The sequence below is a fragment of the Ixodes scapularis genome, unplaced genomic scaffold (assembly GCF_016920785.2).
Source record: "Ixodes scapularis isolate PalLabHiFi unplaced genomic scaffold, ASM1692078v2 PGA_scaffold2__306_contigs__length_199485367, whole genome shotgun sequence".
Taxonomy (NCBI): Eukaryota; Metazoa; Arthropoda; class Arachnida; order Ixodida; family Ixodidae; genus Ixodes; species Ixodes scapularis.
This window is the reverse complement of record NW_024609857.1, coordinates 133,840,319-133,855,687: the sequence shown is the minus strand read 5'-3', so window position 1 is coordinate 133,855,687 and position 15,369 is coordinate 133,840,319. Positions and strand designations below refer to the sequence as shown.

The following is a 15,369-nucleotide window of genomic DNA, read 5'->3' as shown; positions in this document are numbered from 1 at the left end:
AGAACGAGGTAAGTGGTGGAACATTCCGCGCTGCGTGACATCGTCTCTTGTTCATTTATTTACGTGAATTTGTTTGTTCTTTTGTATCTTTGAGGGAGCGCCTCCAAAATACGGAGCGCCTCCAAAAGACGTCCCTGGATGTGCCATCCAGGGACGTCTTTTGGAGGCGCTCCGTATTGTATCTCGCGTCTGAACATGCTCAAATAAACAGTTCGTACCAAACCTGTGTTTTAGTTACTTCCTTCGTACTTGCATGATAGCAACTTGCCTTCGCAATAATACTAAAAAAATATTTTTTATTTATTTTTTTTTTTTTGGGGGGGGGGGGGGGCGGGGGACACAGCGTTTTCCCACGACGGCTATGGAACGTAATTTCGAAAGGTTTCTCGACGTTCTGTAAACGTCGTTGGTAGTCCGAATGTCGTAAACACACGTATCATAAACGTCGAGGGAGGACGCAACGGCCCTCTGAAACGTGCATGTGACGTGCAACAAACGTCATTTGGAACGTTCCCTCAACCTTCTGTGCACCTTTTCTCGCGGACATTTAAAGGTTTCATCGACGTCGAAGGAAGGTAACGCCCGGACCTTCGACGTTTTACGACGTCACGTTACAGACGTCTTCGACATTCTTTCGACGTTTTCTTCATGTTTATGTGCTGCTTGGGCACTGGTCTTGGAACTGTAGTACGCATCAAGCGCTGCTTCCACTTTATTAAACTTTAGAGCGTTAGGTTTTCGTCGAGCTACTCCTCCGCAGAGCATTCAAACCGTTTTGGTCCCCAGTGCCGCGACGTGCAACACGCGTTTCTTCGCGTCGTCCATTACCTCAGTGCCTTCGAAGTGAACCCCCACTTCGATGATGTACGCGTTCCACTTGTTTTGTTTTGATCAAGCTCCGACAGTTGGTGATTTATCCTTCAATTCGAGATCGTACGTTTCGTTTCTAGGATGACCGAGGAATCCCTCTAGCTGTGGGTGTGTCTTCACCGTCCTGACACCTCGCCACTGTTACAATTTCAGACCCCGGAAATACGACACAATATGGAGCCGTGGAACGGTTTCAGAACACACTTATTTTTTATTATTGTTTTTTGTGACTCTCGGTTGTCACGAGGGACAAGTCAATCACGAAAAAACTCAAATATATTGACTTGGTCGCGACGCAAGCACACCATTGTCACTCTGTCACTCAATTCACTCGAGTGTACTTTTCGTTTATTATGGCTAAGGCTGTTAATCTGTTCCAATATGCACACTTTTTAAAATCATACAAATATGTAGACACAATATTACACAACTTCCGGGTGGAAATACTCGAGCCGCCTGCACACTTCGCCGTGACGATTCGCAACTGAAGCTTCAGTGGCGTGCTCAAAGAGTGGGGCCTTGGGCTGCAGAATTTGGGAGCAGGCAAATCTTAGGAGGACTAGAGGGTGCTAAATTGGAGCCGACACTTTACAAGCTAACGTTTCAACCCTGTCTATACAGTAAGAAGAAAGCAAGACTGTACCTTCTTGGACGTAAAATTAACCACCTCGACAAAAACACAAAACAAAAAAATATACGCCCCGTGACTACATTGAACAACAAGCTTTTAGATGCGGCGCTGTGCGTATCTGTCTCAATTGTTTCGATGACAGCTAGCGCCGCGATCGCTTTTTTTTGTATTCAGTCCGCCGTCTGGTTTAAGGCTACGCGAATGAAGGCAGAGCCTCAGAGGGCAGAGCGTCCACTGCCAAACGCATGCCTTCGTCACCGGCAGCACGTACAGACACGTGACAAACAAAACCAGCATATCGCACACAATGCCTCAGGCTGAAAATGCGTCTAGATCGTTTCTTTTTCTTTTTTTTGCTAGACGTAAAAACATGCCGATTAAAAAACAATCACGGCATGTAAAATCAGTCCTTGACTACAACGGCCGAGCCGTACACGGTGGGACTGAGCACCGTGGGCATATTCAAGAACACTTCGGTGAGTTTCATCTGGTCAAAGCCTGCATTCTTGAAGAGCTGCTCCGGTCTCCTGTTTATGTGACATCCGCGGAAAGAAAAGCTCCACATCGGATCGAGCAGCGTCTGCACGACAGAACCCCAGGTTCCTTCCGGATGGGCCACGTGCTCCAGGAATACCAACCTGCCTCCCTGGGAAAAAGCGAACATTCCGAATCAAAGCACGGTAATATCCCGATATACAGGCCCCGTTAATGTGGACGCCCCACTATCTAAACAACGTTTACGGGAACTTCGTATATGCCTACATTTTTCTCTTGTTAGTATAGGGAAGTCTCACATTATGGACGCTTTCTGTTTTAAGGGAAAGGGCGGGGGAGGGGATGGGGACGGACGAATTGGTTTATCTTACGAAGACAACATTGTATATACTGTAAAAAAGTAATTTTTTTTTCGTACAATACAGGGATTGCGATTCGTCTATGACTGGCTATACGGCCTCTGTAAGATGACCACTGCGTTGCTACAGAACGAGTTCGGCAGCATTGGTTGGGGAATTTGCTGATTGATTGAAATATATAGGGGTGACGTTACCAGCTCTTTCGGGGCACGCGGCGGCCGAGACGGCGCTGAAAGCGCCAAATATGACGAAGTAAATCTATGGCGTAGCTAAGTCTCGCATTTGTTTCTGCGATCCAAATAGTCATGAGTGAAAATTCTCCGGAGACGCCGTGACATCGCCTGCAGTTGGCCTTTAAAGGCCCGTTGAGACACTTACAACTGCTTAGGACCGAGTGCCTTAAAACCTCTTAAAATCTCATACTACGAAACACTCGCACGGGGGCGCCATTTATGCGGCGAAGCTTTTGGAAACGCAGTGCTATGCATGAAATCCGAAGTGCATGCGAAACTAGAAATAAAACAGCGCGGAGTAGGTAGACTGGCTTTGGGGGCGCATTGCAAAACGCCAAACCAGGGAGTACAAGGAGACATGGGATGGGCATCATTTGAGAGCAGGGAAGCGGTGAGCAAGGTAGAATTTGAGGATAGGTTGAGGCTAATGGATGGGGAGCAATGGGCACGAAAGGTTTTCAGCTATTTATACATGAGGAGTGTAGACACAAAGTGGAGACAGCGCACTAGGAAATTAAGAGGAAGGTTTTTGGGCTATAGCGAAGATACGGAAGAGCAAGTCTCAGTTAAGAAGAAAGGTAAGGCCACAGAAAGAGATCGGTGGCTAGAGGGAATGCAGACAAAGACTGCTCTGGAAAGCTATAGATTAAACAAAAGAGTTATTGCCAAAGAAAGCATTTATGACAATTCTAGGGGAAGCTCATTGCTGTTTGAGGCAAGAACGGGTGTTCTGCGAACCAGAACATACAGAGTGAAGTACCAGGAAATTGATACAGTGTGCACTGCTTGTGGAGAGGAGGACGAGACGGCTGAGCACTTGATACTCTACTGTAAAGGGCTTCACCCTATGCCTACCGAAGACAACATAGATTTAATAAAGTCATTGGGTTTTAGAGACAGCGAAGGGAGAGTGGATTTCAAGACTAGAGATTACCAAGCAAAGATTAAGTGAATGGTGGCAGAAATCGAGAGAAAACTAGGTATTTTCTTAATCACTGATGGCAAGGGGGTTTCATAGCCTCACTTTCTTTGCACTGCGGAGTGAATATAGATTTCACATTTAAATATTCTAAGCTAAAATGGTAAAACAAAATGGCTAGGTGGCGTAAGCTACCGCCCGATCCAAAGGGCTCAGCCGTATTCATCCATCCATCCATCCATCCAGCTTGAAATGCATTCCTATAGAATTAATTACGATATACACTTCTATATACTTCGCCAATAGTGGAAACTTCTCCGGAAACCTATTGGAGCGGCGTCGAACGGCAGCAATGGCGCCCCTAGCGGGCCTTTGTTCTTCGAAAAAGTATAGGCTCCGCGACGTTATAGACGTTCGCTAGCCCCATTTCACAATCCAAGAGCTAAAACGATTAATTACGTCCAGTGTTTTTGCACAGCATAATCCACTGATCCCAACAGCGACGACCATAATATTAGAGGGCACATAGAAACATAAATTTACTTCTTTCTTAAGTAGGCTGAACGCCGTTCATAGTATTATATCTGCGACTGGATTTTGTCTGCGAACTGGAAAGAGGGCCTTTACTACAAGAACAGGGGTGTCTTAACCCCTGCTCATGTAAGTCTTCCGACCGGCCAGCGTTTGGCCCCGGTTTTTTTCATAATGAGGAACGACCCGTAGCCCGCTTCCATCAGACCCGCCGCTAGTGGGACAAGAAGAAGTGCGCATAAAGAGACAGTGCCACAACGCGCTCCAAATGAGTGAACTAAGACACAAGAACGAACGAGAGAAACTGCATCGTAACAAGACTCCTCGCGCCATATCACTACCCCTCTGAGTCTCCTGCTTCATGTTCGCATAACTATGCTACAATTTAATGGTGTTTTCATCATCGCACTTAACTTTGTGTCCTCTGTCACAACTATTGCATATTGTGAGCATTAGTTTTATCATTGTCCTTAGTTTTTTTGAACTGCGGGAATCTGGCCAAGTTTATATGCCCTTTGATTTATGCCTGGTGACCCTACCGGAAAACCTTTCACTGTCCAGATTAAAGAACTGGAAATCTAACTGGGCTCGTTTCTGAAACCCTGAAATCCAGATTGCCCACGAAGGAATCACGTCTGAGAAATTGAAATCCAGATAGAAACCAGATATATTTTTCTACTTCCATAATCCAAATAGCGAAAAGGTGTACTAGGTTTTCCAGTAGGGGAGTTTTCTTGTCCACAAATGTGGTGTACTCTCATAATTAGTTCAATATTACATTTCAATCTGAAGTATACATGACACTTAGTTTTAAGTTTAACAGATCTGTTTAAAAAAAGCCTCGAATGATACACGAATGCGGTTTCTGCAGGTTAGTTTTACCGCCAGGGGAACGTTTTATAGGAAACTAATTATACAACGATCAACCGGCTAAGTAACTAAAATATGTAAATTAATGCTTGAAATACTAAAAATAGACATGGGGCTCATATTAAAGATTTACTTAGCGTGATTGAGGACCACTAAACCACTAAATATTATAAAGCCTCGGGGCACAGGGGAAACACGGTGGAGTGCTAAAGTTATCACTCCTGCTGCAAGAGCAAGGCTATCAATGCCATAACCTGCCCGCGCGAGTTTTAGCGCCTCTTACCATAGCCCGAGTGTTGTGCCTGGTTCGAAAGTGGTAACTTTAGCGCACTACTGCTCTACCTACGCGATCGAAGTCTTTCTAAAATGTCAGATTTAGTGGTTTTTCGTGACTCATATTTTATTTGGAACCATGTGCGTATTTTCACTAATCGAAAATATTATTAACAAACCTCAGTTAATAATTTAAATTATCGTGATGATTAGCCCACTATATTATGTCCCCCCGGCCTCGCAATCCACCTGCAAAAACGGCACTAGAGTAGCATCCACGGTGTTTTTTTAAACAAATTTGCTAAGCTTAAAAAATGAAAGACGTTCACAACTTTCTGTAACACCGATTTAGAGCGCAGCTCTTGAGAGGGAGAAAAGAAGAGTGCCGAGGGGAGGGTATGCCCCTCCTCCTCATTCGTACCCTCTCCTCCTCCCCACCTCTTTCTTGCACGCGCCGCGCGGAACACCCCTCGTGACGCGACGTTTCAGGGAAGCAACGTGACGTTTTGACACGTGACTTCCACCGAAACGTCACGGTGACGTTCAGTCACTCGCGACGCTTCGGCGCGGTGCACTATGGGAAACGTCTCATAATGCACCGGGCGGTTACGCCGACGCCGCTCAAGCCGGAAACGGGCGCCTGAGAGCCTGCGCTCTCAAATCAACACCCTATAAGTTGTCATTCACTTTCGGCTTTTCCAACGGTTACTCTAACATTAATTTCGGTGTTTAAATGATCATCTGGGTTGATTTGCTCAGTTTGTCTTCTTTTATTATTACTCCTTTTCGTTGCGGCCCTCGAGGCTGCGAAAGATGGTTTATCCGGCCACTTAAAGCTACTTCCTTACGGGTTAAAACCGTGGGACGAATCCGGGGCGCCGGCTTTTTTTCATGCAGGTCAGAAATGAACTCGCCTCCGGCGGGTTAAAAGGCGAGCCAGTGTTGCGCGCGCACATAGATGCCGCCTCGGATTGTAAAACCGTCGCCTCGAGAGATTTAGACGGCAGCGTATTTTCGGCACCGATTTGCCATCTATGGGGGGCATGGCGAATGACGTCACGGACGTCAATATAACAGCTTTTATTTTGACGTCAGCAGCACGTTTTCTTTGGATGCCGCTGACTGCATTTTAAAATGTTGGTCGCTCGGCGTGTGTGTGGCCGGGTACTCGGCGGCTCGGCAGTGTCCGCGCTGGTGCGTGTTGTCAACGTTGCCGCCTGTACTCGTCGCGTTCTCAGGAACATCAAAAGGAGCGTTCTCCATTTTCAAACTTTGCCCGGTACCGTCCGTCACTCCTGTTGCAAATGAAGATTACGTGTACCGGAGGCGACAGAGCCCGGCCGCAGTAATTTTGTTCGCATTTTTCTGGAGTTTTACTCGTGTGCAATACGACGGATTATCACCCTTGCATAGAATGGCTGCGAAGGCCGTGCAAGCGGCGAGCGAGCAGCCTCGACTGGCATGACTGCACCCGCTGCAGGAGCGCTCGTGCCGCGCGATCCAAAGCAACTAGCTCGCGCTTTTAGCACTGTCGTCGACAGCATTCTTTTTGTTTTGTTTCAGTGTTAGTCGTAAAAAAGAAATGTAAATATAAATGCCCCAACAAAACAATATGTTCGAAAAAAAAAAAAGAAAAAAAAACTCCACTGCGGATCGAACCGACGACCGCTTGCGTATGAGGCAAACATATTAACCGCTAAGCGACGCTACAGCTTGGGAAGTCGCGTTTTGACAATTCATTCTATACGACACTTCGGGACGGCACTTAACGCGGAGTACCGACGGAGGAGTACCGTCGGACGGCACTTGAACGCTCTGCAAAAGTGCCGTCGGACCGTACTGTAGTCACTACGAATCTTCTTTCGCAGCAGGAGTGACCGACGGCACCGGGCGAACAAAACTGGAAAACACTGTTTCTGGATACGCGACGAGCACAGGCGGTACGTCGACACACACCAGCGAGTACACCGCTGAGCCGCCGAGCACCCGACCACGCGCACACACTCGCCGACCGACCGACGTTTCAAAATGCAGTCGGCGGCATCCAAGATAAGACGTGTTTACATCAAAGAACACCTAATAGAATCTGGACGCCCTAATGAAAAAAGCCCTTTTTATGAGAAATTTCCTGTGTCCAATAAACACATATGAATCATACAAGATATATAAGGACATATAAGAAACCTATAAGAAACTTCTTACAAGTTTCTTTATGGTGCTTGTATGTTATTATATATATTTTATTGTTATTATATAGTTCTTGCACGGTTCTTATATGTTCTTATATATCTTGTATGATTCATATGTGTTTATTGGACAGAGAAATTTCTCATACAGACGAGAATTTTCAATAGGGCGTCCGTGACGTCACTGGCCGCGCCCCCTGGACTTCAAATCGGTGCCGAAGATACGCACCCAATTTACACACTTTTAGCGCTCAACCACGCGGTGTTGGGGGTTTTTATTCACCGTCAAGACTAGCCTCCTTTTGCTTATCGTCAGCTATTTATTGTGAGCTGCGCTCATCCTGTCGCCTTGTAAGGGGCTGCCGCACACTGTCGCCGCGAAGCGCCGTGATTGAGGGGGGTCGTGCGGGTTAACACGCGCCCCAGTGAGCCTTTTTTTTACCGCCAAATATCCATCGTCCAGCTGCACCGCTTGTATCGCCTTGTAATGTGCCGCCGCAGGCTGTAGCCGCAAAACGAAGTGAACGAGGGGGGTCGGCTGGGTTAGCACGCACACCAGTGATATACCTCACGTTCCGCCACTGCACTTCCAAAAAGGGCAACCCCGACGCTGTCCTTGGTGAGAGCTGTCTTTTTATCTCAAACAACACACAGCGAGCGCGAAGAGGTCATTGTCCCCTCCTGCTTGCGATAGAGCCGGACGTTCAAAGAGGCCAATCAGGGCACTGTATTTGCTCTATGGTTGTACTCCGTCAGTAAACGGCAATAGTCAATCCTGCTTTTCAGCCACACATTTTTGAGACCCCTGCATTAGAACAATGTTCTCAAAACCTACTTTTGATGTGAGAGGTACAACGCGATATCTTTGTCATGTCGCCTCCTAAGAGTACATGTGATCTCAGAAAGATGCACAAACTTCAAAGTCAGCGCGCCAGTCAGCCATGTGGATATCGCAAGAGTGCCCAGTTGCTAGCAGAAGACAAGTAGCAGACGTGCCAACAAACAGAGGCACATAACCACAACACAACAAAAGTATCAACAATAATGGCCATACAAACTCTTTGCAAACATTGCAGTAATGAGGATGAAGCGCAACTTAAAAAATCCCGAGGACACCTTAGTACTTCTTATGAGTTCTGAATGCGAAAGCATGAATGTCGTCTTTCCGCTCCTTAGGTCGTCTGCGGTGTAATGGCGTGGAGGGCAATACACCGCAAACCACCTTTCGCTGCTGCCGAGGTTCCAGCTGACGACGATATGGGCTCCTTGCACTGATGTCACATCGCATACTTCCGAACACCATGCAAAAGGAGAAGAAGGAAGCTGCTTTTGCAAGAATTTTGAGTGACAGGTTAATCTTCTATAATCTTCAGGGAGGAGAATAGCGACGTCTGTGCACATCCGGGCCCCACAAAGGAGGATCTTGATAAGAGGGGAGCTCATTCTTCCCCTTTTCTCTGGAGGGCATCGGAAATGACGTCATGTGCAAGCCACGTATAGACCCCTCACGAGCCGCCATATTCCTCGGCGCCGAGAGGAGCAGAAGCGGCCGCAGACCGCCCCCTCCCCACCTCTCCGGCAACGCCTGCCACGAGATTTGCGGCCGAGCGTGCGCTCTCGTGAAGCGGCCACCAATGGCTATCTAGTAGCCGTTTTGCTCAGCCAATGAGAGAACGGGCATTTCTATGGCGTTTTCTTGCGGCTACAGGCGCCATGGGCTCCGTTCAATAGGATAGTTAAAGCTTCCGCATTAAAAAGAATAGGAATATTGGGGGCTTCATTCCAAACGAAAAGAAAAAGTTAAAGCGAATAAAAAAGAAGTCTGCTGACGCCACGGGTGCCTCAGTGTTCAAGATATCGCAATCAAGAATACGGACGTAAGTTAGCAGACGTAACGTAGAAACAACGAAGTAGATGAGCAAAAATCAAAAACATTCAAAGAAATTAAAAAGAAAAGAACAAAAAACTTTCAGCCTTTCCGTTTTGGTGAAGGAAGACCACCGAAGCTGTACGCTCGTCCCGTGTGTTTGTTCTTCGTTCTCGTCCGTTTTGCGCGTTGTTTCCTACGATGAATTCCCACCAACTCGCCCAACATTCTTCTATGATAGCTGGAAAAATTGCCGCCATCTGTGAGCGACGCCGGCAACCAGACTGGTTCTCTAGTTGCCGCTGTCGCTCATAGATGGCGGTAGCGGTCCAGCGTTTTGTGTAGTCTTGTGTCGACATTGGTTTGGTACCGGACACGAAACCGGGGAAAACTAGCCCTTAGCAGCTCCGCTGTAAAAATAAATTGCCCCGTGACTCTAATCGCTTTAGCACAAACACCGCGCAAGAGACAAAAAAAAAACACAAAAAAAACAGAAAGGCAGACGGAAGACGTTGCTGCGCAGCGGCGTCTGAACTAAACAGAAACTAGACAGACACTCCTCTGACTGCTTACGTCTAGGAATGCAAAAGCATTCCTACACGCCGCGCATTCCTAGAAGCAGCGCCACGTCTTCCTTTCGCACACGGTGCTCCGGCGTCCCCCGCTCCCTCTGCGCCACTAGCACTTCGGCTGGCCCCTTAGCAACAATGCCGCCGTTGCTATGGAGCCCTATGCGCTACGGCGGTGACATCACACTCCTCCATTGCGCAGACGCGGCAAACTCCCCGTCTCCACGGCTTCCGCGACGATGCATCTGATGTGACGCGTTGCAGCAAATGAGAAACCGGGTGCCGTTTCGCTGCTAGAGACGGTTACAGACCACGCAGGCTTCGCTGCATGGGACAGTTATGGCTTTCGCATTAAAGGAGCGATGCAACAATTTTTGTACTGTGCACAAATACCGCTTAAATCGGATCCCTAACGTTAATGACCTATGAAACACGCGTTCGTTTTTCACCCCACGCAATAGAAGTCCCAGAAAAAAATTTAAGAAAAACGAGCAGCGTTCACCCCCTCAACTCGCAGCCAGAACAAGCGGCCACGTGATCTGGAGCCGATTATATGCCGCCAGTGTTGATCATAGCCACGCGCAGGGGTTGGCAAAGCGCAGGACACGCGCTGAGTTCCAGACATTGTTATGGCTCGGCTGTTGTCGTCGTTGCAGCGATTGGACACGGGTCACAACCCGAATGCTTCTCGAGCTAGCAATTGTCACGAGCCCAAGTCGAGTGCCCACGCAATGCTCGGGTCCAATCTGTGAACCGCATTCAAATATCGTCACTTGGGTGTACTGCGATCCCCGAGTTACGTCATCAAATTTTGCAAAGGAGAGATTGAATGAAAATGATCGCTTTTGTCCTTGAAATTACACCACAACAAAGGAGTTTCTTGGACAATGGTGTTGCGTGTGAGTATCCTTGAGTCCGAGGTGTGCCAGTAAGCTAGTGTAGAGAGAAAAACATTCCAATTGAATATCGTTGCACAGCTCCTTTAACGTCGACGACTCAGTAGACGACGAAGCTATTTTATTGTAGTCTGGCACCTGAGTGAGACTTGGCTACGAATACAGTTTAATAATTAGAAGCATTTAAAACAAATCTTGCCCCAACCAGAAAAGAGAAAGAAGGAAGGTTTATTTAGGCTCTATTTAGTATCGCTGAACTGAATGAACAACACAAAAAATTGTACGAATCTTTTTGTACAAAAAAGCGACGAGGCAGGCTGACGACGGCACATTACAAGCGTTTATGCCTAGCTCAATACTTGTTTTATTATAATTCCAATAAAGCTGCAAAAAGAACATCCTTAGTAATTGTAGAACATCATGCAGAAAAAGGGAGAACAAGTTCGAAGTTACAATAGAAAAATGACGCTACCAGAAACTATTTGAGTCAAGGTATGCAGACACCTTAACACCGACGCCAAAGTGAAGAAAAAAAACGGTGATGAATACACCGTATTCTTTCCACTTTGACGTTGGTGTTAAACGATATGATAAAAAGTGAAAACCGTTTACAACTACCTGTAACGCCGAATTGGAGCGCAGCTCTTGAGGAGGAGGAGGGAAGGGTACTGAGGGGAGGGTAGACCCCTCCTTGTCCTCCTCCTCTTCCTCCTTCTCCTCCTCCTCCTCCCCTCATTCTTTAATATCCTCCAGGGGGGTCACCTGACCTGGGGGAGGGGGTCACGTGACCTCGGGGGGAGGGGGGTCACGCGACCTCGGGGAGGGGGGCCACGTGACCTCGGGGGGTCACGTGACCTTGGGGGGTCACGTGACCTTCGGGGGTTACAAGGAGGTCACCTTGGGGGGTCACGTGACCTTGGGAGGGGTCACGTGACCTGGGGGGGTCACGTGACCTTGGGGTGACCTTGGGGTGACCTTTGTTTACGCCGACGGCGACGCCGACGCCGCTCAAGCCGGAAACGGGCGCCTAAGAGCTGCGCTCTAAAATAGACACCACATAGCCTGTTTCATCAGACTGCACGTCGAAACCCCCCAGCAGGAAAGCTTTGCAGATACACGCGGTGGCGTGGCATTTCTGAGCGAGGCCTGGTTGAAGACGTGGGTATCTTATGATGACATAAAGTATCGGCCAAGGAAGGCGCACAAGTGACGACCGGAACCAGCCAAAAAGAAAGGGCACAGTAGGCCTGCTCCGTTGTTTTTCCATCCGCTTTGCTGAAACAGCCTGTCTTTTTATTGACCTCGAGGATAACCTATGCCACGGGATCGAAAATAAATACACTAAACGACTTAAATTTCGGGAGGGCCTAATTTTCGCGAATTTCGCGAATCCCTTGAATTCGCGAAAAATAGGTCCTGTGAATAAATGCGGTAAAATGTAAACACATCGGAATTTGTATTGAGATCCCATCACATCGCGAAAATTAGAGCCCGCTAATTATTCCAAAACTTCATCTTTGACCTAAATTGCGAAATATTGAGCCCGCAAAAAATAAGTCGTTTGCAGATTAAATAATTCGAATGGTTGCCACACGTGATACAAAAGGTTAAAATATGTTGCATATTTGAACCTTTTGTATCACGTGTGGCAACCATTCGAATTAATTAATCTGCAAACGACTTACTTATTACTCACCGGAGAATAGCTATTACGGAAACGCCTCCAAAACAGGAATGCAGGTGATGGGCGGCGGAGAAAAGCTCACTGGAGTACAGCTCACCGGAGAATAGCTCACCGGAGAAAAGCGCACTGCAAAACCGGCAGATACGGAGAAAAGCTCGCCGGCATTTGAGCGGATGCGGAAAAAAGTTTACCGATTTTTTTATTTATTTCTTAGCTCAGAGAAGTGTGCGCCACACGTGGCAATTTAACACAATTAGAAGTCGTAACTTTATTGAAAAACATTGTCCTCTTTTTGTAATATTCTTGAAGTTCATTGGGCATATTTACTAATTCTTCAGAAATTACTAATCACCCGTTTTGTGTTTAATGACGCCGCAAGTATAAAATCAGAACATCGGACACCCGTAAAAAATACAACTCATTGACAGCTTGTCAGTGCGCCGTCGGTAACTCTGTCAGATAAAGGGGTTTGTTTTTTGCGAGCTAATATGAAGAGCGGTGCGTGAAGCATTTTCATATTAGCTTTTTAGAGCGCAACATTTAGGCGCCCGTTGCCGGCTTGAGCGGCGTCGGGGTCGACGCCGGAGTCGCCGTTGCCGTGGGTGTAACCACGGGGTGCATTATGGGACGTTTCCCATAATGCACTGAGCGGACGTTTCCATAGTGCACTGAGCGGAGAGAACCGTGCCGAAACGTCACCGTGACGTTTCGGTGGAAGTCACGTGCCGAAACGTTACGTCACTTCACGGGCAACGATCCGAAACGTCGCGTGACGATGCACGTTTTGCGCTTGTAAGAAGCAGGAGGAGAGGAGGAGAAAGTACGGATGAGGAAAAGAGGAATACCCTTCTTTCAGTACCCTCCCCTCTTCCTCCTCAAGAGCTGCGCTCTAAATCGGCGTTACAGTATTTTGTAAGCATCTTTAATTTTTTTTCACTAATAAACTTTAGTTGCTAGAGCAGCTTCGTCCAGACTGTTTGTTGCTTCACTCCGTCTTCGTCGTTTGAGCGGTTTTCATCTTGATAACGTTTACCTACTTGCCCGATTCGCTACCTTACGGAAGAGTAGTTATTATAGTATAGGTCCCGAGTATCAACGCTGATGTATACAGCTGTAAAGGTTATGGGTGGCTCGCCGTAGAAGGGCACTATTAAAGAAAGGCAACATGTGAAAACACTAGCACAAACGGCTTGAAAACCTGCATGTCCCTGTAGGAAAGGAACTTTGATATACTACTGATTGTTCTATACTGTTTTCAAAGGTTAACGAAAGCTTCAAGGTGAATTTCAGGCACCGCGTTGTGGCGCATGCTCTTTCGGATTTTCGGCATTAACAGTTTTGCTTTTCCTGTTTTATGCAGGCATTATTAAGTTTTCGGACTTTTTCCGGTTCTTCAAGTTTATTAAGATTTCACTTGGTCTTTCGTTGCCTAGAGAGTAAGCCACAGAAAACACTCGCCCGCAATTATTAATTTAGGAGCAATATACCCAATAAGCTTAATATTACAAAAAAGGTAATATTATTTTTTTACTCAACTCGCAAATATTAATGATAATAACTCGACATATGTTACTTAAAGCCCAACAGCCCCCGTATGAAAAGAAAAAAAAAATATACTGGTAGGCTTTTTTCTGCATACGCTGAATAACCGGTGAGCTTTTCTGCGCACTCGCCGATTTCGCGGTGAGCTTTTCTCCGGTAAGCTTTTCTCCGGGATTCGCAGGTGATAGGCCTGGCCCAACCCAACCTAAATATAACCCAAACTCAGCTAGCCTAATCTAATCCAACATAACCTAGCCTAGCCGTATCTTACACAAATTATAACATTTTGCAGGCCGCCATTTATCTATACCGTCGAATTTACGCATTTGAAATGTGCTGAAAAAAAATCTCTGCTAACTCTCTCACATGCACGTGAAGGCAAAGTTAATAGAGGCAGAGCCTACAGTTGTGGCTGGGCCTCTGAACCTTTTCTTAAATTAAAACCAGCCTTGACAGGCAGGCGTCTTCACGACCCCTGTCATATAAGGGTCGACCCGGTAGAGGGGTATAATCAAAGAAAGTCCAGTTAAAGCCGCGAAGTTACTCACCTTAGATAGCACCCTCCTGCACTCAGCCAGAGCTTTCCGCGCTTCGGTCACAGAGCAAAGCACGTAGGTGATCAGCACAACGTCGAAATAACTTTCGGGAACCCCTCGCATGTCCTCGGCATACTCCTGAACCCAGCGTTCCATTTCTACGTTCGGGTTGTTTTCCAGGTTCTTCCGGAATGCGCCACCGAACTCTGCGTTGGGGTCTAGGTTCCAGTACTTCACCTTCCGCTGAATGTGCTCAAAGTTGGCACCGAAGCCGGCGCCGATTTCCAGGACCCTGATGGCGCCCTCCTTCTTCAGTGTGCCATCGTGGGACACCAGGTCATTCAGCTGGGACACGGCTTGCCGACGAACCGCAGTAAATCGGTCTCCCCAAAAGTACATCGCCAGGGGGTAGACTACGCGCGCGAAAAACCCTTCGTGCAGCTTTTTACTCATCCTAAACGGCAACAACAGGGAGACACCGAGGGTCATGGTCCCGTAAGCATAACAAGAAAATAGGATGTCGTCAAGCCTGGCCATCGTGGGAGTTCGTCGACCCGGGCTCCTTGCTAAAAGACTTCCTTTACGGTAGCTCCCCGTCAAGAAAATAATGACGAACAGTCTTTCGCGGTTTCAGCACTCGTGCGTGGCGTCTGCACTTATCTTCGATACACAAAAAGATAACAATTTCGACAAACAAAAAAAAAAAAGGCGACGAAAGGATGCCCACCAAATCTTGAAGAGAATGTAAAGAAAAGTGGGATTATCGCCAAGTATCTCTTTCTCTCTTTCTCGTTGTCTCTTTCTCTCTCGTTTTCTTTTGATATGGAATCCTGCTTAGCAGTTGGGACCTCCCTCTTTTTACCTGCGCTTGTGAGAGTGAGACATAGGCTTTCTGTGGGTATCTATAG

The 15,369-nt window shown here is 47.2% G+C and overlaps 1 protein-coding gene across 1 annotated transcript; it reads right to left on the bottom strand.

The window, feature by feature from the left end:
- Positions 1-1,056: 1,056 nt before the first annotated feature.
- Positions 1,057-15,082, bottom strand: LOC8037979 (methyltransferase-like protein 7B). Its single transcript, XM_002412486.5, has 2 exons — positions 14,474-15,082; positions 1,057-2,147 (listed from the first exon to the last, which is right to left on the bottom strand). Exons 1-2 carry the CDS (start codon positions 14,996-14,998, stop codon positions 1,905-1,907), a joined length of 768 nt encoding a protein of 255 aa, XP_002412531.3. The 5' UTR covers positions 14,999-15,082; the 3' UTR covers positions 1,057-1,904.
- Positions 15,083-15,369: the final 287 nt, after the last annotated feature.